General features: G+C 55.1%; 7 protein-coding genes across 7 annotated transcripts; 3 read left to right on the forward strand and 4 right to left on the reverse strand.

Moving 5' to 3' along the window:
• Window positions 1-379: 379 nt before the first annotated feature.
• Window positions 380-4,787, forward strand: CH63R_14176 (Multidrug resistance protein; the record flags this gene model as incomplete). The annotated part of the gene is given in 7 exon segments (XM_018309150.1): window positions 380-807; window positions 881-1,364; window positions 1,565-1,676; window positions 1,690-2,003; window positions 2,064-4,031; window positions 4,072-4,532; window positions 4,580-4,787. The coding sequence occupies 7 exon segments, from the start codon at window positions 380-382 to the stop codon at window positions 4,785-4,787; spliced, it is 3,975 nt and encodes a 1,324-aa protein (XP_018151468.1).
• A 208-nt stretch (window positions 4,788-4,995) lies between these two features.
• CH63R_14177 (Duf757 domain-containing protein) lies at window positions 4,996-5,692 on the reverse strand (the record flags this gene model as incomplete). Its single annotated transcript, XM_018309151.1, has 4 exons — window positions 4,996-5,096; window positions 5,164-5,448; window positions 5,528-5,552; window positions 5,636-5,692. 4 exons carry the CDS (start codon window positions 5,690-5,692, stop codon window positions 4,996-4,998), a joined length of 468 nt encoding a protein of 155 aa, XP_018151469.1.
• Window positions 5,693-7,029: 1,337 nt separating this feature from the next.
• Window positions 7,030-8,755, reverse strand: CH63R_14178 (Pyruvate kinase; the record flags this gene model as incomplete). The annotated part of the gene is made up of 3 exons (XM_018309152.1): window positions 7,030-8,197; window positions 8,278-8,495; window positions 8,558-8,755. 3 exons carry the CDS (start codon window positions 8,753-8,755, stop codon window positions 7,030-7,032), a joined length of 1,584 nt encoding a protein of 527 aa, XP_018151470.1.
• Window positions 8,756-13,049: 4,294 nt separating this feature from the next.
• On the reverse strand, window positions 13,050-14,342 carry CH63R_14179 (Autophagy-related protein 28; the record flags this gene model as incomplete). Its single annotated transcript, XM_018309153.1, has 1 exon — window positions 13,050-14,342. The coding sequence occupies one exon, from the start codon at window positions 14,340-14,342 to the stop codon at window positions 13,050-13,052; it is 1,293 nt and encodes a 430-aa protein (XP_018151471.1).
• A 2,298-nt stretch (window positions 14,343-16,640) lies between these two features.
• Window positions 16,641-19,595, forward strand: CH63R_14180 (WD repeat domain-containing protein; the record flags this gene model as incomplete). The annotated part of the gene is made up of 3 exons (XM_018309154.1): window positions 16,641-18,380; window positions 18,441-19,038; window positions 19,096-19,595. The coding sequence occupies 3 exons, from the start codon at window positions 16,641-16,643 to the stop codon at window positions 19,593-19,595; spliced, it is 2,838 nt and encodes a 945-aa protein (XP_018151472.1).
• A 576-nt stretch (window positions 19,596-20,171) lies between these two features.
• On the reverse strand, window positions 20,172-21,315 carry CH63R_14181 (Zeta-crystallin; the record flags this gene model as incomplete). The annotated part of the gene is made up of 4 exons (XM_018309155.1): window positions 20,172-20,222; window positions 20,295-20,948; window positions 21,004-21,111; window positions 21,268-21,315. The coding sequence occupies 4 exons, from the start codon at window positions 21,313-21,315 to the stop codon at window positions 20,172-20,174; spliced, it is 861 nt and encodes a 286-aa protein (XP_018151473.1).
• Window positions 21,316-22,089: 774 nt separating this feature from the next.
• On the forward strand, window positions 22,090-25,449 carry CH63R_14182 (Transcription elongation factor SPT5; the record flags this gene model as incomplete). Its single annotated transcript, XM_018309156.1, has 3 exons — window positions 22,090-22,380; window positions 22,526-24,758; window positions 24,815-25,449. The coding sequence occupies 3 exons, from the start codon at window positions 22,090-22,092 to the stop codon at window positions 25,447-25,449; spliced, it is 3,159 nt and encodes a 1,052-aa protein (XP_018151474.1).
• Window positions 25,450-25,486: the final 37 nt, after the last annotated feature.

Below are 25,486 nucleotides of genomic sequence, written 5' to 3' on the forward strand. Positions count from 1 at the left end.
CGAATGGCGCAATCAATCCTGGTTATAGGCCCAGCAAGACTTGCCAGTGTTCCCCGGCCCTCTTGCGCAGCGCTATTCCGGTCGGTAACATTCTATTCCTGTCCGCTGTATGCATGTCAAAGCAGTTTCTACTTGACAAAGAGGCACAGTAGTTACTTGAAGACGAGCACAGGACAGCGTCTTGACCGCAGGCCTTGCATCAGTCTCGACGTCACGCTGTTTGAACACCTGTCCCGTTTCTCCTTCATCCCCACGCTGCCTTGGATCATCTTCACAGGACACACTGCTCGTGAATGGAGACGCGGCTTCCACTGTTTCTACACCTCAGCCACTTCTGGTACCGACTGCTCCTCGATCCCATCATAGAGTAGTTGTCGTCATGAGAAAATCTCATTATTCGGTATCACATCGAAAACCATCATGGAAACGTCTCTTCGCATTCTCGAAGCTCCATCACCTCCCAACCCTCGTTGCCGGCATTTTTGCAACCTGTATGTGCGCTGATCTACGAACAGCGTTTGCCGTGGTCATCGGCCAGATGTTCCAGATCATTTCGAACTACGGCAGTGAAGTGTCTGGCTCGTCAGACACCATCACCCAAGCCTCGCAATTAAGTATTACCATCTGCTGCCTCGGAGCTGGCATTCTTGTAGGCAACGCCGTTGTCCTATCTAGCTGGGTAGTATTTGGGGAACTCCAAGCAAAAAGCGCGCGGACGAGTGTGTTTTCAAGGCTACTCGCTCACGAAATGAGCTGGTACGATATGCGTACGGACGGAATCCCCGGCCTCCTAGCAAGAACCGAAGCGTGAGCCATCCATTTCTAGCCCCCTGGCTTTCTCCCTCTAACCCGCAAAGACAAATACGGGAACTCCAGACAGCAACGTCCCAGGTCTTTGGGTTCCTTGTGGTCGACATTGCTACCTCGATTGCATCACTCGCCCTGGCCTTGAGTGTCACTTGGAAGTTGACACTCGTACTCGTTGCTCGGTCCCATTCGCCGCCGTGGCTCTATCCTTGACCAGTCGAGGACTCCATCCTGCAATTATGCAGCAAAAAGCGCATCTCGCCGATGCTTCCAAGCTAGTTCACGCCTGCGTCACAGGAATCGACCTAGTCAAGGTGTTCAACGGTTTCAGCCAGGAGATGCGGACATACAGCAAGTTCACGGATGGCTCTATGGAACTTCACCTGTTGCAAGCACGCTGCAACTCCATTCAGATGTCTGTGACTGGGTTCTGGGTATCAGCAATGTTCGCTGGGGGCTTCTGGTTCGGTCTCTGGCTCGTAACGAAAGGGGAGAACGCTTCAGCGATCCTCATCTCATTCTACGCAACTTTGACAGCTCTAGAGGCTATCTACAATGTGCTCCCACAATGGTTTGTGCTTGCCAAAGGCATGTCTGCGGGCTAAACACTCATGCAGATGATGGAAGGGCCATTGGCCGAGGGCCCGCAGGGAAAGTCTGCATGCGCTTTCAGCCCTGGATTTTGAGTTGGCGAGGTCCAAGTGAAACAATTGAGTAACCTTCAGACTACTAGAACCTGGCATGTTGACATCGTCAGGTGAGCTTCGCATATCCCTTTGAACCAACTCAGCTGGTTCTGAAGAGTTCGTCATTCCACTTCCCTGCCGGCGAGACGCGATTCGTCCTGGGGAGTAGCGGTTCTGGAAAGAGTACGTTGGGCAGTCTCCTGGTCAACTTTTACGGAGGCCCTTCTGGGCGAGATATTTATCGATGGACGGCCACTCAAGGCACTGGAAAAGGAGTGGCTGCGGAAGAACGTAACTCTCGTCCAGGAAGATAGCATGGTATTCAACAATACCTTGCTCTGGAACATTACCCTATACCAACAGGTAACAACGGACGATGTGAAAGCGGCTTGCGACATGTCGCTTCTACAGTCCACCCTCACATCACTCCCCTTCGGGACAGAGACCAGGATTGGTCCAGCTGGACACAGATTGAGCGGTGGGCAGGTACAGAGACTTGCTCTGGCACGGGTAAAACTGTGAAACCCCCCGATTCTGATATTGGATGAAATCACGAGCGGGCTGGACCAGGAAAGCAAGCTATTGGTTATGGACGCAGTCCGGGCTTGGCGAAGAGGCAAGACGACAATCATAATCACGCATGACGTCTCTCAATTTGGAAATAACGACTACGTGTATGTCATGGATCGTGGTCGTGTCATTCGAGAAGGCACCCGTGATGGTATATCCAAAGGTCTTGATGGCCGGTTTGCAAGTCTCATCACTTGCTCAGACGAAGCTGGCGGACAACAAAGAGCAAACGAAAATGTTTGTGGCAACGCCCCCAGCTCTTGCTCATTCAACTCAATTGTCGACCAAACAACCAACGCAATGCTACATCAGTCACGCTCGGGTGAAGGACGTCGAATCTCATTGGGGGTTTCACTCGGAGCAGCCCTCCTTTCGACAGACATTTGGGCGCAGAGTAAAGACCGCCAGAACACTGGCTTTAGAACTGAGGAGCCGGCCTTTCAGCACATAAGTCAAGGTGGGTTACAATCAAATCAGGTACCCGAGCCCCCTGTGTCTTCGGGAAGGACAAGTCTCGAGGCCATCCAGGCTGCAGGGCGTTTCGTACAGAGCACCAGGCAAAACAAACCTACACGTCGTCGGTGGCAGGTTGGTGGCCACGTGGAAGAGAGAGTCAATACGTGCAAGCGAGAGGAAAAGAGGACGATGAACGAACCGCCATATCTCGTCACCAAGTCTACATGGGCTGTCATCCAGACCGTATGGCCCAACTTGGCTAGCGAGAACAGAATCAGGCTCGTTATGGGCTTGGTGTTTTGCTATGTCGCTGGAAGATGTGCGCCTGCGTCATCGTTCTGCTTCGCTCAACTCCTTACTGTATTCTGGGCGACTGGAGATCGATTCACCGCAGGCCAAGAATGGGCCGTCTTTCTCATACTGGTTGCTGTCCTCAGTGGTGTATCTTTGTTCCTCGGACGATACTTCATGGAGCATGTTGGCCAGGTTTGGGCAAATACCCTTCGTTTGGAAGGAATGAAGCGTACTCTTCAACAACAAAGGCCATGGTTTCACGAGCCCGATAACTCGGCAAGGCACATTGTTGAGACGTTAGACAGACACGCGGAAGAGATGAGGAACTTGGTGTTACGGTTTGTGCCCATCTTTCTCATGATTATCGTCATAGTCACCATATCGACGGTATGGGCCTTGTTAATCTCGTGGAAACTCACGTTGGTCGCCCTGTCAAGGTTTCCGGTCGTAGTGGCTGCCCTTCCGGCTCTTTCGGTTGTCGACACCAAGTGGGAGGCGGTCTGCAATCGAGGGGCAGCAGAGACGGCATCTATTACGCAGGAGGCGCTCATCAACATCCGTGTCACTAGAGCTTTTACACTTGAGAAGTATTTCTGCACGCAGCATGCGCAGTCAGCAAAATCAACATACGGACTCGGGCTGCAGAGTGGACTACTCTTGAGGCCACTCTTTGGCTTCAGCCAGTCCATTGATTTCTTCGTTGTTGCACTCATTTGTTGGTACGGGATGTACCTGGTGGCGCACGAACTCGAGATGTCAGCCATCAATCTCCAGCAAGTCGCGAATCTGCTCCTCTTCTGTGTCGGCCAGACGGCCGCCTTGATTGGAATGATCCCCCGAGTATCGGCATCGCAAGCCGCCGCCACTCGCGTGCTCTTTCTCGCGACGTTCACAGATCAAAACGTCTTACCTACGGGGGGTTCCCGAAGGCCAACGTCCCTATTTCCGGTCAAGATGCGAAATGTTACCTTTGCCTATCCTTCGCAACTCACGCACCAAGTTCTGCGCAATGTGAACTTGTGTATTGGCAACGGGAAGTGTGTAGCAATGGTGGGACCAAGCGGATGTGGCAAGAGTACCATCATTTCGCTTCTTCTGAGGCTCTATGGGCAAATTTGGCTTGGTCCAACAGGCGGGACCAAATCGGGCCAACTCACTTTTGGGGGCATCGCCTCTGATCAAATCAACAAGGAGCAGTTCTGCTCACACATCTCCTATGTGCCGCAGGCCCCATTCCTTTTCCCTGCAACGATAGCAGAGAATATCGCTTACGGACTGCCAGAAACTTCGCCTTGGCGCCAAAGCACCAAACTTGATAAGGGCTGCCCGAAAGGCGGGAATCCACGAGTTCATCACATCCCTTTCGCAAGGCTACGATACGCTCGTCGGAGACGGTGGCCAGAGTCTCTCAGGAGGAGAGTCACAACAAGTATGCATAGCTAGGGCACTGGCAGGACGACCGCGGCTCGTGATACTAGATGAGCCGACAAGTGCTCTAGACAACGCATCGGCAGACCTGATCAGACGGACGATCATCGACATGCTGGCAAGCGCGGAGGATCGTGAGATGAGCGTTGTGGTCGCGACTCACTGCAGAGAAATGATGCGTATAGCTCAACGCATCGTCGTGCTAGAAGCTGGCCGCGTGGTAGGCGAGGGGACTTTTCACGAGCTGCAGTCTCACAACATGGCCTTCTCGGCCCTGGTAAACCAGGAATTGTAAGCAAGGAGACATTGTGTGAACAGGAGTGCTGTAACATTTATAGTATTCATCACATGCGTCGTGGGTCTGACGACATACGTCCTATGTATGATTTGTTGCCTGATGTGATGCTCCATCGGAGCGACATGATGTTGTCTGCCATCCAAGCCCGGGAAGTCCCACACTCGGCACGCGCTATAGACCTGTCATTTAGACGAGTACCATCTGCACAACGAGGCCAGTGGGGTCGTGCCATGCAGCCAACAGGGTGACCAAACCCGATCACCCCTTTCCCAGAATATTGGACTCTGGGTTCTGAACCACTCCATTCAATCGATCATGAGTCGGCTCGATGGCTCATGATCGATCGACCTCGGGCGAAGCACTTTCTGGCCGAGGGTGTACGTGAATTGCATCGCAAGTCGGGGCTGATTGGGTCGTCGTCACACAAACGAAGGGCTCGAGACAAGCGGGACAGGTTTAGCTAGAGCTCTTGGCAGCCTGTGCCTTCTCGTAAATCCAGTCGTTCAGACCCTTGCGGTTTCTGGCAATCTCGATGGCATAAAACTGCATCCGTGGGGCTAGGACAGGAATCAGTTGACGCTTTCACGGGAGAAAAGTAAGGATGAAAGAAGCGAGAGGACTAACCGAAGATGACCTCATTCTGGCCGTATTCGAACTTGGGGTTGGCGCGCACCATGGTGCCGAAGTTGTAGTCATCAACTTTCTTCTCGTAGGCCATCATAAACTTGCGCCAGCGCTCCTTGCCGTCCTTACTCTTCATCTCGTCCTCGTTGATGGTGGCGGCGGGGTCAAAATCAGGAAAGTCCTTCTGCAGGTGCTCGTAGATCTCGTCGTCAATCTTGGTCAGGCGCAGCGAGGAGCCTTTGACCTTCTCCAAGATGTTCCAGTAGGTCTCCATGTGCTGGACGACTGCAAGAATATGAGGCTGATTAGCTCCTAATCGAGTCCGAAATACCGCACTTGACGAGCAACAGCGTAGTATACACACCCTTGACGGCGAACTGCTTCTCGATCTATACGCCAGATGGGTCAGCGCGTTGTGTTGGCGGCCCATAGCGGGAGGCCGGAAGGGGGAACATGTAGCGTGATGGCTTACATCCTCAAGGTTGTCTGCATCCTGGGCGTCGAAGTTGCTGGGAACGGGAGCCGCCATTATGCCTGGTCCTCGTGGGCTTTGGGTGGTGGAGAGTTGTACAATGAATGGTTAGAGAAATGGGTTGGGCAAGGTGGTTACGAGGTCGCGATTGCGCTGTCGTGGATCATGGACGTATGACGCGGGGCTGAGGAAGCAAGACTTTTAGAAATTCCTGGCGGGGCTTGCAACCATAAGATCAGCACTGTGCGACGACGTTAGCATCGCGGGGTTGCTCTCCTAAAATTTTCTTGTTTTCGCGCTTCCATTCCATTCCCTCAGGTTGATAGGCGTTAGACACTGTGTGGGAACACAGTATGCAACAAACCATCCCGACTGTCTAAGCGTCACTTCTGCAATCATGGGCCGTTCTCACAATGGCTTCTTGTCGGATGAAGTCGTTCGGACACGTCGCTACCCCTAGGGTCACAAGTTGCCTCGAAAATGGTGCCCAAGGAATTAATAGAAGGAGCCGGCCGCATACCTACCGGTAGAACAGGGCGAGACTTTTGCGGGTTTCCGCTTTAACATATAAGCTCCGATAGAGATCTGTGGCCACCAATCAATCGATCGTTGTCAACGGTTCTCGTAGTTAGTCCATCTGTCTGCTTTTTCCTTGTTGGCGGTTTTCTCCTTTTTTCCCTCCCCCCTCTTATTCTTTCCTTTTGTTCTGGATGCTGGATATTTATCATCCCACCCACCACCCGTGCCAGGCCAAGTTTAGCTCCGGATCCGCGACCCACTCGCTCGCCGGACCGGCGAGTACGGGTCCGGGAGCCGGCGAAATTGACATGTTAGTTGGGGTTGCTCAGGGGTTTTAGTCGAGACCGAGGCGTGCTGTCCAATGTAACAAAAAAAAAAACCCCATCCTCCTAAACGTTCTTGTCAGGATTATCGACTAACGCCACGGCCGGCTAGGCACCCGAAGCAGTATTCGAAATCATCGAAAAATGCGAAAGATGCGAATTGTATCCCTTACTTTCTACTTTCAACCCCCCCCGGGGGGGGGGGGGCGCCTGAGCCCGTCATTCGTCCATGATTCGTTCGTTCCAGACGTTCCGTCTCAAGCTCGGAGAACAAGTTGTCAATACGCATTGTACGCGGCAGACCTGCTCTCCTGTCCAAACAATCACCCGTCGACTCATTTTCAGACGAATAAGTAAAATTGAATTGTCGGAAGCACACCGGCGACTCTTTGTCAAGATAAGGTTAATTTTATTCATTTGCAAATCATACTCGTGTCCTGGGCAAAGGGCCCGCCATCGTCTATCACAGTTAAACTAGGTACTTTGGTATCTCCCACATGCCGGCGGGCAGTCTTTTTTTTTTCTCCCACTCACCCACGAACTGCGGCTCATTTACAACGTTCCGATACCGAGGTGCTCAGGGTCGGCCTTGACAATACGCAGAGTGTTGGTGTTGCCCATGCCGCCCTTCCAGCCCTGGACAACGACGAGAGTGTCACCCTTGCTGACGACGTTAAGCTCCAGGGCGTGCTCGACGCCCCACTTGATGCGGCGATCGACATCCTCCTGCCAGTTGACCTTGCTGAAATCGGGCTTGGCCTCGGGAAACAGGAAGGGGTATACGCCGCGGTACAAGTGAGCGTAGCGAGACGCCGAGGCGTTTCTTGTGACCATGAAGATGGGGCAAACGGGGCGGTACTTGGATAACAGGCGTGCGGACTCTCCCGAGGTGGAGAGAACGATAATACCGCCGGCGTTGAGGTCGAGAGAGGCCCTGACAGCAGCCATGGCGCAAGACTCAACAACGCTGACGGGGCGCTTGACAAGGGTGCACATCTCCTCGAAGTGGGAGACGTAGGGAATGGTGTTCTCCGCCTTGAGGCAGGCCTCATGCATCTCAGAGACAGCCTCGTTGGGGTAGCTACCCTTGGCGGTCTCACCAGACAGCATAACACAGTCGGCGCCGTCGGTGATGGCGTTACCGACGTCGCTGATCTCGGCGCGGGTGGGGCGAGGGTTCTTGATCATTGACTCGAGCATCTGAGTGGCGCAGATGACAGGCTTGCCGGCCCTGTTGCAGAGGGCAATCATCTTCTTCTGGGCAGCGAATACCTCGGCGGCAGGAATCTCGATACCGAGATCGCCTCGGGCAACCATGACACCGTCCGTCTCGGCGAGGATCTCCTCGAAGTTGTTGAGACCTTGACGGTTCTCGATCTTGGCAATGATCTGAATGTGCTTGCCCTCCTCGCCAAGAATGGTGCGGATGTCCTTAATGTCCTGGCCACGGCGGATAAACGAGGCAAAGACCATGTCGACGTTGTTCTTTACGCCGAAGCGAAGGTCGTTCTGGTCCTTCTCGGACAAGGCAGGAAGGTCAACATCGGTGTTAGGCAAGTTGACACCCTTCTTGGAGGAGATGAAGCCGTTGTTGCGAGCACGGACCTCGACGGTCTTGTCATCCTTGACCTTGAGGACGTCGAAGGCAAGAACGCCGTCATCGACGTAGATGATGCGGCCAGGCTCAATGACCTTAGTGATGTTCTTGTAGTCAACGTACCTGTGAACGAAGGGAGGTTAGCGTACGAGGCGGGGGAGGCAGACAGCACGACAGGGGAGGGGGGGGGAGGGTTCATTTACATGTTGTCGGTGTCGCAAGCCGTGGCGTACTTCTCGTCGGTGGTGAAGTTCAGCACCTTGCCGGCGGCGATGGGGAGATCCTCATCATTCTTCGTGTTTCCGGTGCGGATTTCAGGGCCCTTGGTATCGAGTGCAATGGCAATCTGGCGGCCGGGCTGAGACTTCTCGGCAGCGCGGGCATTGTCGATAACGGACTGGTGGTACTCGTAGCTACCGTGCTGCACGATCGAGGGTCAACGAAATGCGGGATTTTGGGTTTGGATGATAGAATCGGCCTTACCGAGAAGTTCATGCGCACAACGTTCAGACCAGCCTTGCGCAGGCCGTTGATGGCCTCAACAGAGTTGGTCTTGGGGCCAATGGTACAGATGATGGAAGAACGGCGGTAGTTCTTCTCAGGCTGATAGGCGGTGTCGAGGCTGGAAAGCCAGGCAATCTTGCCGCCGACATCGAGGTGGTCCTTGGCAGTGGCAGCCATTGTGGGTGTCTGAAATGTGTTGGTGGTTTGGCGGAGATGGCAAGGGAGGAAAGGGAAGAAAAAGGTTGTCGTTAGGAGGAAGAACGTAAGCTTGGGAGGGATTTTTTTTTCTCTCTTTGCCTAACTGTTGGAGGTGGACGAGGCGGGACAAGGAGGGGGAGGGGTCGGTCTACTGCAGCTGTTGAATCCTGCTGAGAGAGTGGGGTGGCTGAGAAGGGATGCAGAGAGAATGAGAGTGCAAGAGGTAAGGTTGAAAAGTTGGGTAGACGGGGAGGATTTAATAAGAGATGGGAGAGAGGGAGAGATTAGAGATACGCACGCCAATAAAACAAGAAAGCCAACGACCAACGGGGCTGACAGGCGAATTCAAGCAGGACTCATGCAGAGACAGCAAGCCTCGGACAGGTATTTGTTGACGACCAAGACACGAGGCGGGAGGACGAGAAACAATTTGCTCCTGGTCCGAACGGGTGAAGCTACATCTTGGTGCCGGTGCCGGTGGTGGTGCAGCTGCGGTCGCTGGCGCGCTGGCGCGCTGGCTGTGGTACTTCCCACTTCTCGGCGGTCGTGTCGGTGTTTCTTTCTCTTCACTATTTTCTCTCTCCGCCCCTCCTCCTGGTAGCCCGCCGTTTTGCCCCTCGTTGAACTTCCCTGCTGCGGTGGGAAAGCTGCTGAGGGGACGTGGTCGCCCTTGCCCCTCCATTCAACACAGCGGTCTGTGCGTCAAGGTGAGGTATCCACAGTCTGGACTGAGTTCTCAATCCCAGTCCGCGGCAGGTGCGGGACATGCCCCCACCAGCATGAGGTGAGTGTGCTGAGAGCACCTCTCGTCGATTGCTCCTCACATTACCTCACCTCACTTCACCTTCACCTCACGTCTCACACATGACGAGAATGAAGAGGAAGAGGGACAGAGGCAGAGGCAGGGAGATAGGAAGGAGGCATCGCATCACGAAATACTCAACTCGCCTCGAATTTCGCCAAGCACATCCATCAGCTTCAAGCTGGAGCGGACGACCAACGGAAATAACCAGAGCCGTACAAGGTATACCGAAACAGAACAAGGTACATACATGTATGTCTGCATTTAGGTACACCAAGATATCACGAAACGTAGCTCAGGAGCACTGGGCCAGGCCAGAGAGATGACAGAACAAATAGAAACTTGTGAGAGACACTGGAAACAATAACAGAAACAGCAAGGGTAGATGCGACGCAACACAAACTAGCACTGACATCCGTTTGATCTACTCGCCTCAGTCGAGCTATCTATCGCCTTTCCAATGCTGAAGCGTGCCGATTGAGAGGGAAGAAGGGGTAGATCCGTTTTCCCCTTGACAACATTAGGCACCGATGACAGTAAAGTGAATGATGGGAGCTGCTGGCCCGTGCGAATGAGGAGGGATGTAGGACTTCCATCGAGCAATCAATTGCCTCATCAAGGTAAGGTATGTAGTCCGTTCTTTTCTTCGCCCTTTCTCTCTTCCTTATATCTCGTCATGCACTTGCACTCCAAGGTAGGTAGCTAGGTTCTCTGATACGGAGTCCCGGACTAGCTGCCGTGTTCCTTGGGCTCGGCGGGTTTTAGAGTGCCAAACGCTCAACAAGCCAGACGTCATGCTTTGAACACACACACAACCTGCATGTTATAATCTTTGCCTTTCGCAAGGCCAAGGAATGGTAGCGCCAAACCGGACCGCCAACCCCGAAAGGAAACGGGACGGAAAACCCTCCTCCCGCGGAACAGAAGGAGAAAAAAAGGAAGAAAAAAAGGGCGTTTACTGTTGGGTGGAGAGGTCCCTTAGCCCACTTGGCATGCGTGCTCTCATCAAAAACGGCAAATGGCAACAGTGCATTTGTGCATGACTCCCGCCCGCAAAAATCGACCGCTTAATCTGACATAGTCGCGAACGAAAATGCTGATGAAGCAGTGGTCGACCACTACAGGTAGGTGTAATGTCGGCCCTTCCAGCTCCCGTGCCGCGGAGGAGCAAAAGTCCAGCCAGCACAGATACCGTGGCTATGTAGCCAGCGATTGTGGGGTTGCGAAAAGTGTGGTGGTCCACCGTGCGCCCAGTCCCTTGACAATTGGCGTTGGTGCAAGCCAATCCGAGTTGTTGGTGACGCGAATCAAACTGTCTCGATAACTTAGACCCGAGTCGCATTCTAACATCCCCCATCCCTCCCGCCCTCTGTGCCTTATCAGGTCGAAGGGTCAGGGGGAGCGCAATCCCAATTAAGTGCTCAGGTATTATTCCCGCTCCAAAGGTACAGGTATATCTATGAGCAAAAGTGGATACCAGGCTCGAAAGAATTTGGTACACTCCTTTTCCACTCGGATCCGAAGCTTGATCAACAGCAAGCCGCTAAGTGTTGAAGCTTGGTTCCTACTGAGGCTACTGCTCCAGGCAGGTGAGATGGTGGGTAGATAGACCGGAACTTCAGCCACTTCGAGAGTCACCTGCCAATGTTTCTTATCGCTTATCGGGGATGATTTGCTGTTCGCGGCACGGTGGCAGCCTGAGGTTTGATAGGGAGGGGTGCACAGTCCACTTGGACCGCTGCTGGCAGCTGCACACACACTGGTGCTCCTTGTCAGTGGTCCGTGGCATGGGGTCCTCAGCCTTCGGTGCCCACCTCACCTCGCGTGTCCAGGCAAGCTTGTTCCATGACAATACCCAATCGACTTTCCGACCCTAGCCTCCTACGAGATCGACTGTCTCTTCGACACTGCCGCACTTTCGAACCACTCATCGATAAATAGCATCCCCTTGCGCGGGACGAAAACCAGAAAAGGAAAAAGACAGAACAAACCTTTCTCGGTCGACTTCCACCATGGTTGGTCCAGCCTGCCTCCTCTCGTCCGGCTGTTGGCGAGCCTGCTGTTGTGCTTCACTCGCTCGCTACTTAGCGCCGGCGTTGCTTTGCGCAGTCTTAACCTCGTCCTAGCTCCTTAATTTGCTGACTTTGTGCCTGTGGTCGAAGATTGGACGTTTGACACATTACGCATTCGATGCGGTGCTCTGTTGGTTTACCCTCTTTCTCCCGTGCTGCTGTGCTGTGTCGTGCGCATATCGACTTGTCAGCTAACACTCCATTTTCTCTCCAGTCTCTGCCTTTCTCGCTGGAATGAAGCGATCGACCGGCCTGACGTGAGTTGTCGTGCTCCTCGATGCGGATTTGCCCTCGAATGCAAGACAGACAAGATAGAGCGCGGCTGACATGTGCCCAATCTGGGAATCACCAGACCCAGTTTCAAGACGGACAGAGCTGCTGGCGAGAACAAGGACGTTTCGAAGTGGATCGACAAGTACCTCGGCGTTGGCGAGTGGGTGATGGATCAGTCGGTTGCCATCGCCGGCTCTAGCGGCTGGTTTGAACGTACGCGGTAAATCGACGTTGATGCAATACCCCGATTGACGAATTCCTCCGTCCTTTCATGGCGACGATTCGTTTTCGAAACCCTCCCCCCCCATCTCCGCACACGTCAACCTCGGTCTTCGCCGCAAGACAATGCTGGAATTGTTGGCGGCTGCTCGGAAGAAAGTGGTACAAGGACACCGCTCGGCGGTGTGATGTCTTTCGTCTTTGCACGTTGGGTGGCCTGGCTCTCGTGGGTTGGTTGGTCTGTTGCCGTTCTTGAACCTCCTGCTGTCTCGCTCTCGCTCTCTCTCTTTCTCTATTGGCGTTATGGGCGAAATTCGGACAATCTGTGGCTGCATTCTGTGGGTTACAAAGGAAATAAGAGTCGCCAGCCTGCAAGCTATTGGTTTTATCATTATCAGCAGCTTTTTTCGGCATAGGCCACAACTACGGTCTCCCCCGCGTGCTGCCCGTACAACCGGGGATTCTGGACTCCACTTTCGGGATCGTCTTCCGTGAGACATAGGCATAGCCGAGGTTACCGACCAATTCAGTGCGCCACAGTCACAGTTTCCTTGCGCTTTAGGCAACACACCTTTGATTACTTACCTCGCGACGACGTCCGTTACTGCAACGTGGGGAACAAGCCAGATCTGCATATGATCGTAAGTTTCGATTGACGCCGATTATCTGCGGGGTATCCTATCCCTGAGCTGCCGCTGCCGTGTGACTTTCCTGTTCCACCCTTCGATGCAACTGACTTGAGATTTTCCATGCAAATACGCGTTTAGTCACTAGCACATTGCCCATGCTCTCCTACCAATCCATGAGAGACTCGATACTTTTCACCTGCGCAATTTGCCACAACAGCGGTATCTTGGCCAACAATGCATTTGCCAAGACTGCACCAGTATTCGCCGGGCTAGTCAGTCTATGCGACGAAGTGGTCGTTGTGCTCCGCCAAGAACTCTGGCGGCACCTCATTGTAGCTGTCCCGTCTCGACGATGAGGTTTGTAGAGACCCGACATGGGAGTGACCATCCTTTTGCTCCTCCTGCCGCGACACTAGCAAATCGGCAGGAACCTCATTGTCACTCTCGTCGTGATGGCTCTCCACCATGCTTGTGCCACCATGCCCCGCTTGTGCCGTTGAATGCGGTTCACCATCAGCGTTATGCCAGGGTTCCTCGACATCTTCTATAGAAGCCGCTGCCTGGGGCTGTGGCAGACTCGCTCGAAGCAGACTCTGGGCTTCTTGGAAAGCCTCGAGCTCGGCCCCAATGGCACAAATCAAGAGATTCCAGCTCTTACGCTCGGCTGTCCTCAAATGTTCCCTCAGTTCCAGGATAACCTTCCCCATCCGTGGTAGCAGCGCCTGTACGCCTTCTTGCCGTGCTACCTGAGGTTGCTTGCCCACGGCTGCGGCACTGCCGCCGCCGCTCAATGTCCGGCGCAAATCGGCTTCAAATTCGGTGACAAGCTTGATCGTTTCCCGCCACAGCTCCATACCTTTGTCGAGCGCATCGTGATCCTTGTCGACCTGCGCCTTGCGCTTCTGCAAAAAGTCTACTTCGCTTTCCCACCAGTCCTTTGCCATGGCCAAAGTACGCCGCTCTGGTATCATACGGAAGAATTCGGCTCCTCCAGGGGGGTCCTTAGTGCCATTAGCTTTCCCAGATTCGCTGCGTGAGACGGCTTCGATAATTCCTAGATCCAGTGGCTCGATGGGAGGCCGGCGCAGGAGGGATGTAACTTCTCCTTCAACCTCTTTCAAAGCGCCCCTGTAGCCGCTTAGACCAGCCTCTCGGCGATTACGGACATCTTCCATTGTGCGCTCGAGCCACCGTTGACGGTTCCGCATGCCAACCAACTTCTCCTCCAGCTCGCAGATATCCCGGCCGATGGTGTTGTGTTGTTCCTCAAGGCCCCGGAGCTCCTTTGCCAGAGGCTCCTCTTCGTCGTCTGCCAAACCGTGGAGTTCGGCCGAAATGCTAGTCTTGCGAGTATCCATTTTATCCAGGTATGCAAGGGCCCTGTTCCTCTGGAAGAGGGACGACTCGATGTATTCGTTCTCCTCGGCTTTGAGATCGGCTAGAGCCGCCAACGCCCGTCGCAGCCCGCTACGGGCGGCATGGAGACCTTGCGGCCCTGGAGCCTTGGGCTGTCGCACAGGTATGATGTCGCCTCGAGAGGTGGCGCGCGCTGGCACGTCTAGGGATGCCATCATTCGTGATTTGGAAGTTGCCGTGGAGTAAAACGTGCCTGTTGGGGTGCTACTGCCAGAATCGCTCCATGTTTCAGGACCCCCAGTGCTGGAGTCGATATATTCACTGCCCGAGACCAATCCAGTGGCCTGCATGTCAAGCAAACGTTGGACTTCTTTCTGAAGAGACCGTTCTCGATGTTGCAAGCTGCGCCAAACCGAGTCCACGCGAGATGCGCTTGAATCATGAGAGCCGCGGTCGAACAAAATGCTCCCAAGCGTAACCCGGCCGGCCGCCATCGCCTTGGTGCTATAACTGGTATCTGTTGTTCGCGCCCGAGTACCGCGCCTGTTCTGCGAGGCAGACGGCTTTAGCAATACAGAGGCAGCTATAGGAGGAGGCGGACCGGCAAACAAGGCCTTGGGCTTCAACTTGGAGACGGAGCCGTCTGGGCTGAAGGGGCCATCGTCCCATGGATGTGTAGGGGAGGGAGAGCGTCGTTTGGACATGGTGATGGGCGGGTGTGGCGATTCTGGCAGCAACGGAGTTTCATCGGGTCTCGGGGAAAGGTCGTCAAGGTCGTAGTCATCGGAGCGTCGCGCGTGAGGCGTGTGTAACGGAAGAATGGGGTTTTGTTGACGTGTGGGCGAGAGTCGATCAAGAAAACTAGGGAAGCTGGGTGCCATCGGGAAGCGACAGAGCCGCTGATATAGCAGGCGGACGTGAGCAAATGTCAGCAAAGAGGTTGGCGAATAGATCACTGGTGCAAGGTTGAGTTCGGCTGTGGGAGAAAAAGGTCAACGATACGGCATCGAGATGAGTGCTGAGCACAAGAATACAGCGTGGCAGGGTGATACAGAAAACGGTTGAAATATTGATGCACACCCAGGTGAGAAATGGATGCAGGCAACTGATTCCTCCTAGGTTGGTAGGTAGGTACGTAGAAAAGGTGACGAGAAGTACACAAGTACCGCAGCGGACTACCAAGAGCTCACGAGCTTTGAGCATGTGCCGGCCGGCACGGGGCGGCACCTTAGGGGTAGAACAGAACTGGCCAATGCGAGACAGACGTCACCAGGCAGGGGGGGGTTTGGAAGCTGCTGACAAGCTGCTATCTACTTACCAGGTACAAACACATTCTACAGCATTTTTCATTGACAGTCTACTGTATAACGTACATACAGGTGTCTGTATTTTTCTACTCTTTCTCTTTCTAATCCTCTATATTCCATGTACAATGTCGCCAGTTCCTTGGCTTGCTTGATTCCCAGCGGTTGACTTAGTTTCCAGGCGTTTCTTCCTTTTAAGATCTACCGCGCCACATCGTGTTAGCCGGGGCACTCACTTGGTACAACTGAACGTATTCGTATGTATATAATGCACAGCGACGATTCTGCCGCCAATAGCCGGAACCTTTCTGTGTGTATTTATACACTCACGACACTAGTAGTGTAAGTTGAGGTGGCTGGCGATGGTGTGTATCGTGTCGAGGCCAAGGTCGGGCTGCTTGTTGCAAGATAACCAACATCTACGACAGGCGGCTATTTCCTACCCCCCTCCACCCCATGTCCTGCCCCGTGTATCCATGCTTCATCCCTGGCCGCGTTTGCACCCGCGTTTCCGTCTCGGTCCCTGCCCAGATCCACGTCCGCGCGTGTCCCAAATTCACCTCAGTCCCCAGTCCCAGACCCAGCCAGTCCTTGTTACAGTCCATTACCGTCCCCATCCCCATCCCCATCTCTATCAACCGGTTGGCTGTACATAGGGTAGTTGGTTGATTAGTGGCCATTAGTCAGGGCAATGCTTTAGAGTGGTTTTTCTTAGGTATGATGGAGACTCGGGGCATGTTGACCGCAGACAACAACAACATCAACAACAACAATACAGAGGGACAAGACAGCACGAGAGCCGGAGACAGAGAAGTCAAGCCGTACTCCTTCACACGGACGTCTTCGCTTCTCTGCATGCCGTCTTCTTTCGCATTGGAAAGGCTGCAAGTGACCCTGTCAAGGAGGATACAACGACGACGACGACGTCAACTATCTCCCGGCGGCACCGCGCTTCCCTTGACCTCCGTGAGCCGTTTGTTTCCAACCGTATCCTCACGCCTCTCTTTTTCTAGAACCCTTCTTCCCCATCCTCTCCCATCCTCTCCCCACCCTCTTCTTCTCGTGTTTTGTTTCTCAATCTAAACATCCCATCGTTGTTCGTCTGACCTTTAGCCAAATCATCTCAACCACGAGTGCTGCTGTGTTGTCTCGTCTCCTCGCGCTGTCCCCCGTCACCCGTGCACTCCGAAGCTCCGGCACAGAGAAAGAATGATGCACTTTCTGGGCCACCGGCGCTCGGCCTCGCAGCAGAGCATCGACCCAGAGACGCAGCAACAGCCGCAGCAGCAGTGGCGGCCTCATCACAAGCACCGGCTAAGCGCGTCGTCGGCGCTGTACCAGGCGGCACAGGCATTGGGCTCCATTGGCGTCCCTACTGCCGCCGCCACTGCCAACGCCGCCACTGCCAACGCCGCCACTGCCAGTGCCAGCCTCCCGGCGGATGCTGCCACTGCCAATTCAAACTCTTCCCACCCGCTGCTGCCCAATCCGGTGCCTTCGTCGTCTGCCGTGTCATCCCACTCTCAGTCTCAGCAGTCGTCGGCGTCGTCGCAGTACTCGCAGCCCTCGCCATCCTCTCCCCAGCAGCAGCGGCAGCACCACCGCCAGTCTGGGTACTTCCAGCCCAACCACAACCACAACCACAACCAACCTCCTCTTACTTCTGGCCCCGTTTCTTCTCCTCAAACCTCGTCTCTTCAATACACCCCAGGAGCCGCGAGTGCGACAAAACCCGCGACTGGGTCATCGCTTCCCAACGAACCCCCCGTCGCCAACTTCCGCTGGGACGACGAGTACTACAACACCAGGGACAGGGACGACACCGATAGAGACAGTAACCCGGCCGCTGCCACGACCGACTCCGCTTCCGTCCGCTCCCTCCAGCCTCACCAAGCCCATTCCTATTCCCATTCCCATTCGCACTCGTACGCCCACACGCATTCTCACATCTCCTCCAACAACACCCGCGCTCATTCTCGATCTCAGTCGTACTCTCAGCAGCAGCAGCGTGCCTCCATCCCCGCCGCTCTGCTTCCGGCCCATGGCCTGCAGCCGCACCGAGACTCAACCTACTCGCTGTCCGCACGCTCCACTGCGACTGAGACATCAGGGCCGCCGGGCCTTACCCCCTCCATCGCCTTGTTCCCGGACCACTCGTCTCCATCCCCATCGTCCTCTTCCGCTGCCGCTGCCATGAATCAACAACAGCAACAGCAGCAGTCGCCGCCACAATTTCAGTCCGGCACCCCGCGGCGCGCCGGCACCTACAGCTCCCAGCACGAAGAATTGCACATGCCAGCGGGCATGATGCAGCATGGTCAGCTGTCGCCCCGCGAATACTCATCCTCGTCCACCGCCCCCGCCGCTCCCCATATCAAGCTGGACCAGGCATCGCCAAATGTCCCCCAGTACCAAAACACATCGTCGGTGCCCAACGTCTTGCAACCTGGCGGCCCCGGTAACCGCCCGCCAGTCCTTACCGCCAACACGGCGCCTGCCTTGTCCACAATGCAGCCTCAACAGCCGCAAGACTACCAAACGCCTTCGAAGCCCCCGAGCTTGAGCTTATCCCACAGCTACTCCCGCTCCTCCCCCGCTGCCGGCTACGAAGGTGCCTCGACCTTTGCGCCCTACACCCCTACCACCCCAAGCGGTTCAGGATCCCAATTCATGTCTCCTCCAGACCAAAAGTATAATGCTCCCGGTTCGCAACGAAACATATCAAACACGCCCTTAGGCCTGGCCGATATCCGTCCCCGCGCCGATTCGAGCATGTCTGATGGCGTGCCGGGGAGCGTCGCCTACGAGCTCGCCAACGCCCAGCCGGGTACCAGCAATTACCTCGCTCCTTGGGCTCTCTACGCGTTTGACTGGTGCAAGTGGCCCCCACAAGGCCACGGTGCAGGGAAACTCGCCGTCGGCAGCTACCTAGAGGACGGCCACAACTACGTATGATGCCTTCTACATGCCGCTGCTTATTGGACCCCACTAACCCCTCTCTGCTTCCAGATCCAAATCCTCGATACCCAGATGGTGCCGACCCCCAACGATGTCTACCAACCAGGCACCCCCAAGTTCAACCTCGAATTTTCAAAGGTCGCAGAAGCCACGCATTCTTATCCCGTGACTCGCCTGCTCTGGGAACCACCCTCTTCTCAGAAACAGTCAACCGATCTTCTTGCGACGTCCGGCGACCACCTTCGCCTATGGTCTCTCCCCTCCGAGAGCCCCGTATCGCAGAGCAACTCGATCACCCGGCAGGGCAGAGATACCGCTGTCACGAAACTGACGCCTCTCGCGCTACTTTCCAACTCGAAGACACCTGATCATACGGCGCCGCTCACTTCGCTGGACTGGAATACGGTCTCCCCGAGTTTGATAATCACGTCTAGTATCGACACCACTTGCACGATCTGGGACATTCCGTCATTGACAGCCAAGACGCAATTGATTGCCCACGATAAAGAAGTGTACGATGTGCGCTTTTGCGCCAATAGCGTCGATGTATTTGTGAGCTGTGGACAAGACGGAAGCGTCCGTATGTTTGATCTGCGCAGCCTCGAGCATAGCACCATCATCTACGAACCTACCGGCAAGGATGATCGAGGTATGCCCCTCCCCATGTCGCCATATCGGATCTGATAAACTAACCTCATGTTACAAGACGCCAATGGCGGACGCATCAGCCCCACGCTCGCGCAACAAACCATGTCGAACCCTCCCCCCCTGTTGAGACTGGCAACCTCTCCTCATGATACCCATTTGCTGGCTACGTTCGCGCAAGATTCCAACGTTATTCGAATCCTCGACGTAAGGCATCCTGGGCAGGCGCTTCTTGAGCTGCGCGGTCATGGAGGCTCTCTCAATTCCATTGAGTGGTCGCCCACGAGGCGAGGAGTTCTAGCCTCAGGAGCAGACGACTGCCAGGTGCTGCTTTGGGACGTCTACAACAACAACCACTCGCTCAGCGGCGGCCCTCCTGCCAACGGTGCCGCCCAGCCGGATAACACGCGAAGCCCATATGCCAGCTGGCAGTGCGATTACGAGGTCGGAAACCTTGCCTGGGTCCCGCACCTCTCGAGCAACGACCAGGGGGAGTGGCTAGGAGTGAGTGCAGGCAGAGGCCTCTGGGGCGTCAAGACGTGTGGGCGGACCGGTGCCTGAGGGGCCCCGGGGAGGACAAGCAGCATTCGTCTGACCGTCTTGCTGCCCTGTTCATAGAGCTGGCGGGTTACTTGTGGTATATGCATCGCGAAGCCTGGCGTTTAGGGATGGACCCCCGGGCTGGCTGTAGGAGAAAACTATCTGCGAGTTCTGTGGAGTAGTCGGGGTGGGGGTTACTCAACGCCCTCCGAGACTCAATAGGGTTCCTCGGTCGGTGACGGGGGGGGAAAAACTGGGATGGTGGATGGCTATATCCGATGGAAATAGTAAGGAGACAAGAGTAACGGAATGCCGTAATCGTTGTGTGTTATTGGTGCCGCATCTAATCTATCTGGCTGGATATGTCATTCCTGACCTATCGAAGCATTCACCGCATTTGGCTCGGGCGTGGTCGTCCTAGATTCTGGCCCGAGATGTGCCTTCCATGCTGTTGCCCAGGGTGACGACTGCTTTGCCCCAAATCTTTCGGTTTGCCATGTCTTTGAGGGCACGAGGGACTTGGTCGAGCCCGTGATAGCTGGTTCTAAAAATAGCAGGCTGTATCTTGTTGCTCTCTATCAGAGAATGCAACTCATCCTAAATCATCTTTTGCTCGCCCGGGCATCGTCGCAGGCTCTCACCGTACCGCTGTCGGGCTAAGATTAATCGATAGAATGGGGTTTAGCAAGTGAGGCGGCGCCCGGTAGGGCGAGGACTTACATAACCAATGAGTGAGGCCTGTTTCAATAGTACTCTATTCATGGCGATGTGCTCCATCTTATCGTCTATACCGGCAAAATCTATGACTAGAACCTTGCCTCTGTGAGCAATGCACTTCAGGCTTCGATCGACGAGGCCAACGGGATCGAAGACGACGTCGACCCCATTATGTCCGGTCAGTTCCAGTACACGCTCCCACCAGACCGGTTCCTGGGTGTAGTTCAAACAGGGCTGGGCCCCGAACTCTGCGGCTACGGCGCACTTTTCCGAGGAGCTTGCCGTTCCGATGGCTCGGCACCCCATGGCCGTCGCAACCTGGACAGCCATTAGGCCGAGCCCACCTGCGGCTGCGTGCACAAGAACAGTCTGGCCAGGCTTGAGCCCTGTCCGGAGCAGCGATGCGTAAGAGACAGGGAGCGCGGCAGCTATTCCGGCGGCTTCGGGAAATGTCCAATGTGACGGGATGCGGTGCAGCGGTGACAAGGCGGGAAGAGATATCACTTCGCTATACGACCCCGGGAAAGCTCCGAAGACTCTTTCGCCGGCAAGGAAGTGCGCATGCGGCGGAGCAGAAAGGATGACCCCAGCGAACTCCAGGCCTAGGACGAAGGGCGGCCGCACTAGGGCTCGGTTGTTCTGGTGTCTTCCTTTGGCCTACGTCGTGGGCATTAGAGCTCTAGGTGTGACAGAAAGACTGGCCGTCTCTTACATAGAGAATATCTACAAAGTTTACCCCCGCAGCCTTCACTTGGATCAGGTACTCGTCTGAATTGGGGAGCGGTCGGTCGACCTCTGATACTTTGATTTCATCCAGGTCCTGATGGTATTGGTAAGCACATAGCTGATGGACAAAGTCAACCAGACACAGCACCTTGCTCTGTCGCCTTACGGTATGTATCATGGAATTCGGAGGGACTGACAAAGACTACGACGAAGCCGGTGATCGCGGGGAAGGAAAGGATCAAAGACTCACAGTGACGGATTTATGCATGATGATTGCCCTCGTCTTGTGTTCCGACATGTTTCAAGGCTGGGAATCGGAGTACACCGGTGAGTTTTGCTGTGTTCAAGAAAAACAACAGTCAACTTGAAGTAGATGTCCCCGGAAGCCAATGGCCCTGGCTATATCTGGAATCTGGGAAGAGCTTAGGTGAAGCATGCTTTTGATGGTGCAGCTAGAACGAGCCGAGGCATTCATTCGCCGGTTAGATATCCAACGTTTGGAGCAACAGTGGTCTAGGTGTCGCCGCAAGACAATACAGTGTCGTTTGACATCCTCCATATCTTTCCACCTCCAAACCAGAATTTCTTGATTGACGACAAGTTTTGATGGGGTTGACTCTATGCCTTCTGCTGAAAAGAATGAAAAACAAAAAGGAAACAAGACCCAAATAGCAGGCATTGCATCCATTCACTCCCCTGCAGAGCACTGACAGCTGGTGCCAGTTGATCGCTAAGGCTGGAGCCGCTAGTCCCGATACAGACGTCTTTCGCGTTAACCTTGGCCTTCTGGTCGTGGGTTTGGCTTGCCTGTATACCTATCCTAAGCTTTCTACTGACTATTCTCCATCCTACCTCATTTCATCAATCCTCCGACGCGGAAGGAACCCCCCCGTGGCTCCTTACATCTTGGTTTCTTTCTACTGATCAATTCGGGTCTATACCTTATTGGCCAAACCCTCGCAAGAGGCATTCCTATTTACATTCTTGCTTGCTGTTCCACCCTCTGTCAGATTCGCCTCGGACCAACATCAACTGCTAACAAATCTCGAATTGAAACCTCCACGTCTTCAAGATGGCTTCCAGCGATCACAATCGCTACGATGACTCGGAGGAAGAGGACGACTTCAACCCTGCCCCCGCCGATCTGTCCGACGAGGAACCCGACCACGACGCCACCAACAAGCACGCACGCGACAGCAGTCCCGTTGCCGACGACGACCACGATGCCCCTGCACCTTCGAAGTCGAGAATTCCAGACGATGACGACGAAGACGAGGAACAGGATGAAGATGATGCTATCCAAAATGACGATGAAGAAGACGAGGAAGAAGAGGATGATGAGGACGAGGACGATGTACAACAGGTAAGTTCCCTCTCCTGTTTGCGCCGTCTCATAGTCTCCGCGTACCCTCCCACACTGCACCAGAAAAACCTAGCTACAAGTCAGGCGCGACTCAGACCTCTCGAACTGTGCGAGTATGGACTGATTCTGACGTTGCAACCTCAAGGGACATCGCCGCAAGCGCAGAAAGGACCGCCGCGCTGCCTTCTTCGATATCGAAGCCGAGGTCGACGACGAAGAGGATGGCGAGGATGAGGAGAAAGACGGTGAGGAGATAGAGGACTTCATCGACAACGCCCATCCCGACGATATTGCCGAAAGCGGAGGTCTCGATGATGACAGACGTCACAGAGAACTCGACCGTCGCCGCGAGATGGAGGCGAGCATGGATGCTGAAAAGCAGGCCGAGATTCTTCGTCAGCGTTACGGCAACCGCCGCCCGAACAAGGGATTTGGAGATTCTGCCGTCGTTCCCAAGCGTTTGCTCATGCCCAGTGTCGATGATCCTACTATTTGGGCCGTCAGATGCAAGGAAGGGAAAGAGCGGGAGGTCGTTTTCTCCATCATGAAGCGTGTCGAGGAGAGGATGGGCACGAAGGATGAACTGGCCATCATCTCGGCATTCGAACGCGGTGGTCCAACTTCCGTTATGAAGGGTTACATCTACGTCGAAGCCAACCGTTCCACCGATATCATGGTGGCTCTTGATGGCATGTTCAACGTCTACCCCCGCTCCAAGATGATTCTGGTCGACATTAAGGATATGCCCGACTTGCTCCGTGTCACAAAGACACCCACCCTTGAGCCTGGCGCCTGGGTCAGACTTCGGAAGCCTGCCAAGCACGCCGGCGATCTTGCCCAAGTCATCGACGTTACCGAGAACGGCCTCGAGGCCAGAGTCCGCTTCATCCCCCGCCTTGACTACGGAATGAGAGACGACGCTCTCGCTTCCGCCCTCACCCTCGATGGCAAACGAAAACGACCCATTGGCATGGCCGGACCGCGGCCCCCTCAGCGTCTTTTCAACGAGACTGAGGCTCGCAAGCGGCACCCCAGGCACATACAAGGCAATCCGACCACCAAGGTATGGAACTACATGGGTGACGAGTTCGAGAATGGCTTCCAGGTCAAGGATATCAAAATCCAGCAACTAGTGGTTACAGACGTCAACCCGACCCTGGAAGAAGTCACCAGATTTGCCTCTGGTGCAGAGGACGGTACCGAGAACCTCGATCTCAAGGCCCTTGCTTCCAGCCTCAAAGACAGCAACATCAATGTCACTTACTTGCCCGGCGACATCATTGAGGTCTATGAAGGCGAGCAGAAGGGTGTTGTCGGAAAAGCCACCAACGTCCAGGGTGACATTGTCACGATGCAGGTCACGGAGGGAGTACTGGCGGGCCAGGTCATCGAAGTCCCCACCAAGGGTCTGAGGAAGCGGTTCAGAGTCGGAGATCACGTCAAGGTCACCAGCGGCAGTCGATTCCGTGACGAGGTCGGTATGGTTGTCAAGATCTCAGAAGACAGGGTTACCTTCTTGACAGACCAGACCAACACGGAAGTCACGGTTTTTAGCAAGGACTTGCGGGAAGCAAGTGACATTGGCGGACAGGGCTCGCTGGGCCAGTATGAGCTCTTTGACCTGGTTCAGTTGGACCCAACCACGGTCGGTTGCATTGTCAAGGTTGACCGCGAATCTGTGGTCGTGCTCGACCAGAATGGAGATACGCGGCAAGTTATGCCGTCGCAGATTGCCAACAAGCTTCCCAAGCGGAAAATCGCCGTTGCTGCTGACAGGAACGGCTCCGAGATCAGGCTCGACGATGTGGTCCGAGAGTATGGCGGTCAACAGCGTCAGGGCAAGATCATTCACATTCATCGCGCCTACGTCTTCTTGCACAACAACGACAGCAACGAAAATGCCGGCGTCTTCGTCACCAAAGCTGGCAACGTTAACACCATTGCCGCCAAGGGTGGACGCGTACTTTCAGCTGGTCCCAATCTGGATCAGATGAACCCTGCCATGAAGCGCAACCCTAACGGCTCCGAGAGCAAAATGGCGCCGCCCAAAAGTTTTGGAGGACGAGATCGTGCGATTGACAAGACCGTCATCATCAGGAAGGGTGGTTACAAGGGCCTCCTGGGCATCGTCAAGGACGCTACGGATACCCACGCCCGTGTGGAGCTACACACCAAGAGCAAAACCATCACTGTACCCAAGGATCACCTCAGCTTTAAGGACAAGATCACGGGTGCGAAGATCGAAATTAATGGCCGGGGTCGTGGTGGCCACAGTGGTCCTCCCGGGGGCGGTCGTGGTGGACATGGAGATTGGCAGGGAGGCAGAACGCCAGTCGCCTCCAGCAGTTCCGAGAGAACGCCCGCTTGGGGTTCGAGAAGTGAGTAGAAGCCCAACGCCACTTCCTTCGTTGAGTGTGTTGCTAACATAGACAAGCCCCCGCGCCGGCTAGCGGCCGTACTCCGGCTTGGAAGTCGAGCGGCCCGGATTACTCCGGGTCACGTACACCGGCCTGGGCCGATGGGTCCCGAACTGCCTACGGCGATGGAAACCGTACCGCGTATGGCGGAGGATCGCGGACGCCGGCATGGCAGTCTGGTGCCAAGACACCGGCTCACGATGCCTTCGGGTTGGGATCGAAGACACCTGCATACGGAGGAGGGGATGCCTGGGGCTCTGGCTCCAAAACACCCGCATATGGTGGCTCTGCACCGACGCCGGGTGCCAGCGGAAGCGACTCGTGGGGATACACGCCCGGACAGTCTGGCTACGATGCTCCGACGCCCGGCGGAGCCCTTCTTGGTGCGCCAACGCCAGGCGCACTCAATGCCCCCACGCCTGGTGCCTACTCGGCGCCAACCCCGGCGGCCGCGAGCGCCCCAACCCCCGGCGGCGGATGGCAAGGCGGGTGGGGTGCCGACTCGGCCCCGACTCCTGCTGCAGGTGCGCCTACTCCCGCTGCCAGTGGCTTCACCTCGTCATCTGCCTATTACGGCGCGCCTACACCTGCAGCATATGGCGCGCCCGAGACGCCGGCAGCAAGTGGGCCCAGATACACCGATGATGACTAGACGCGAGCGCTGGAACATGGTTTCTGATGCTCGCTTG

This window comes from Colletotrichum higginsianum, chromosome 10, assembly GCF_001672515.1.
Source record: "Colletotrichum higginsianum IMI 349063 chromosome 10, whole genome shotgun sequence".
NCBI lineage: Eukaryota > Fungi > Ascomycota > Sordariomycetes > Glomerellales > Glomerellaceae > Colletotrichum > Colletotrichum higginsianum.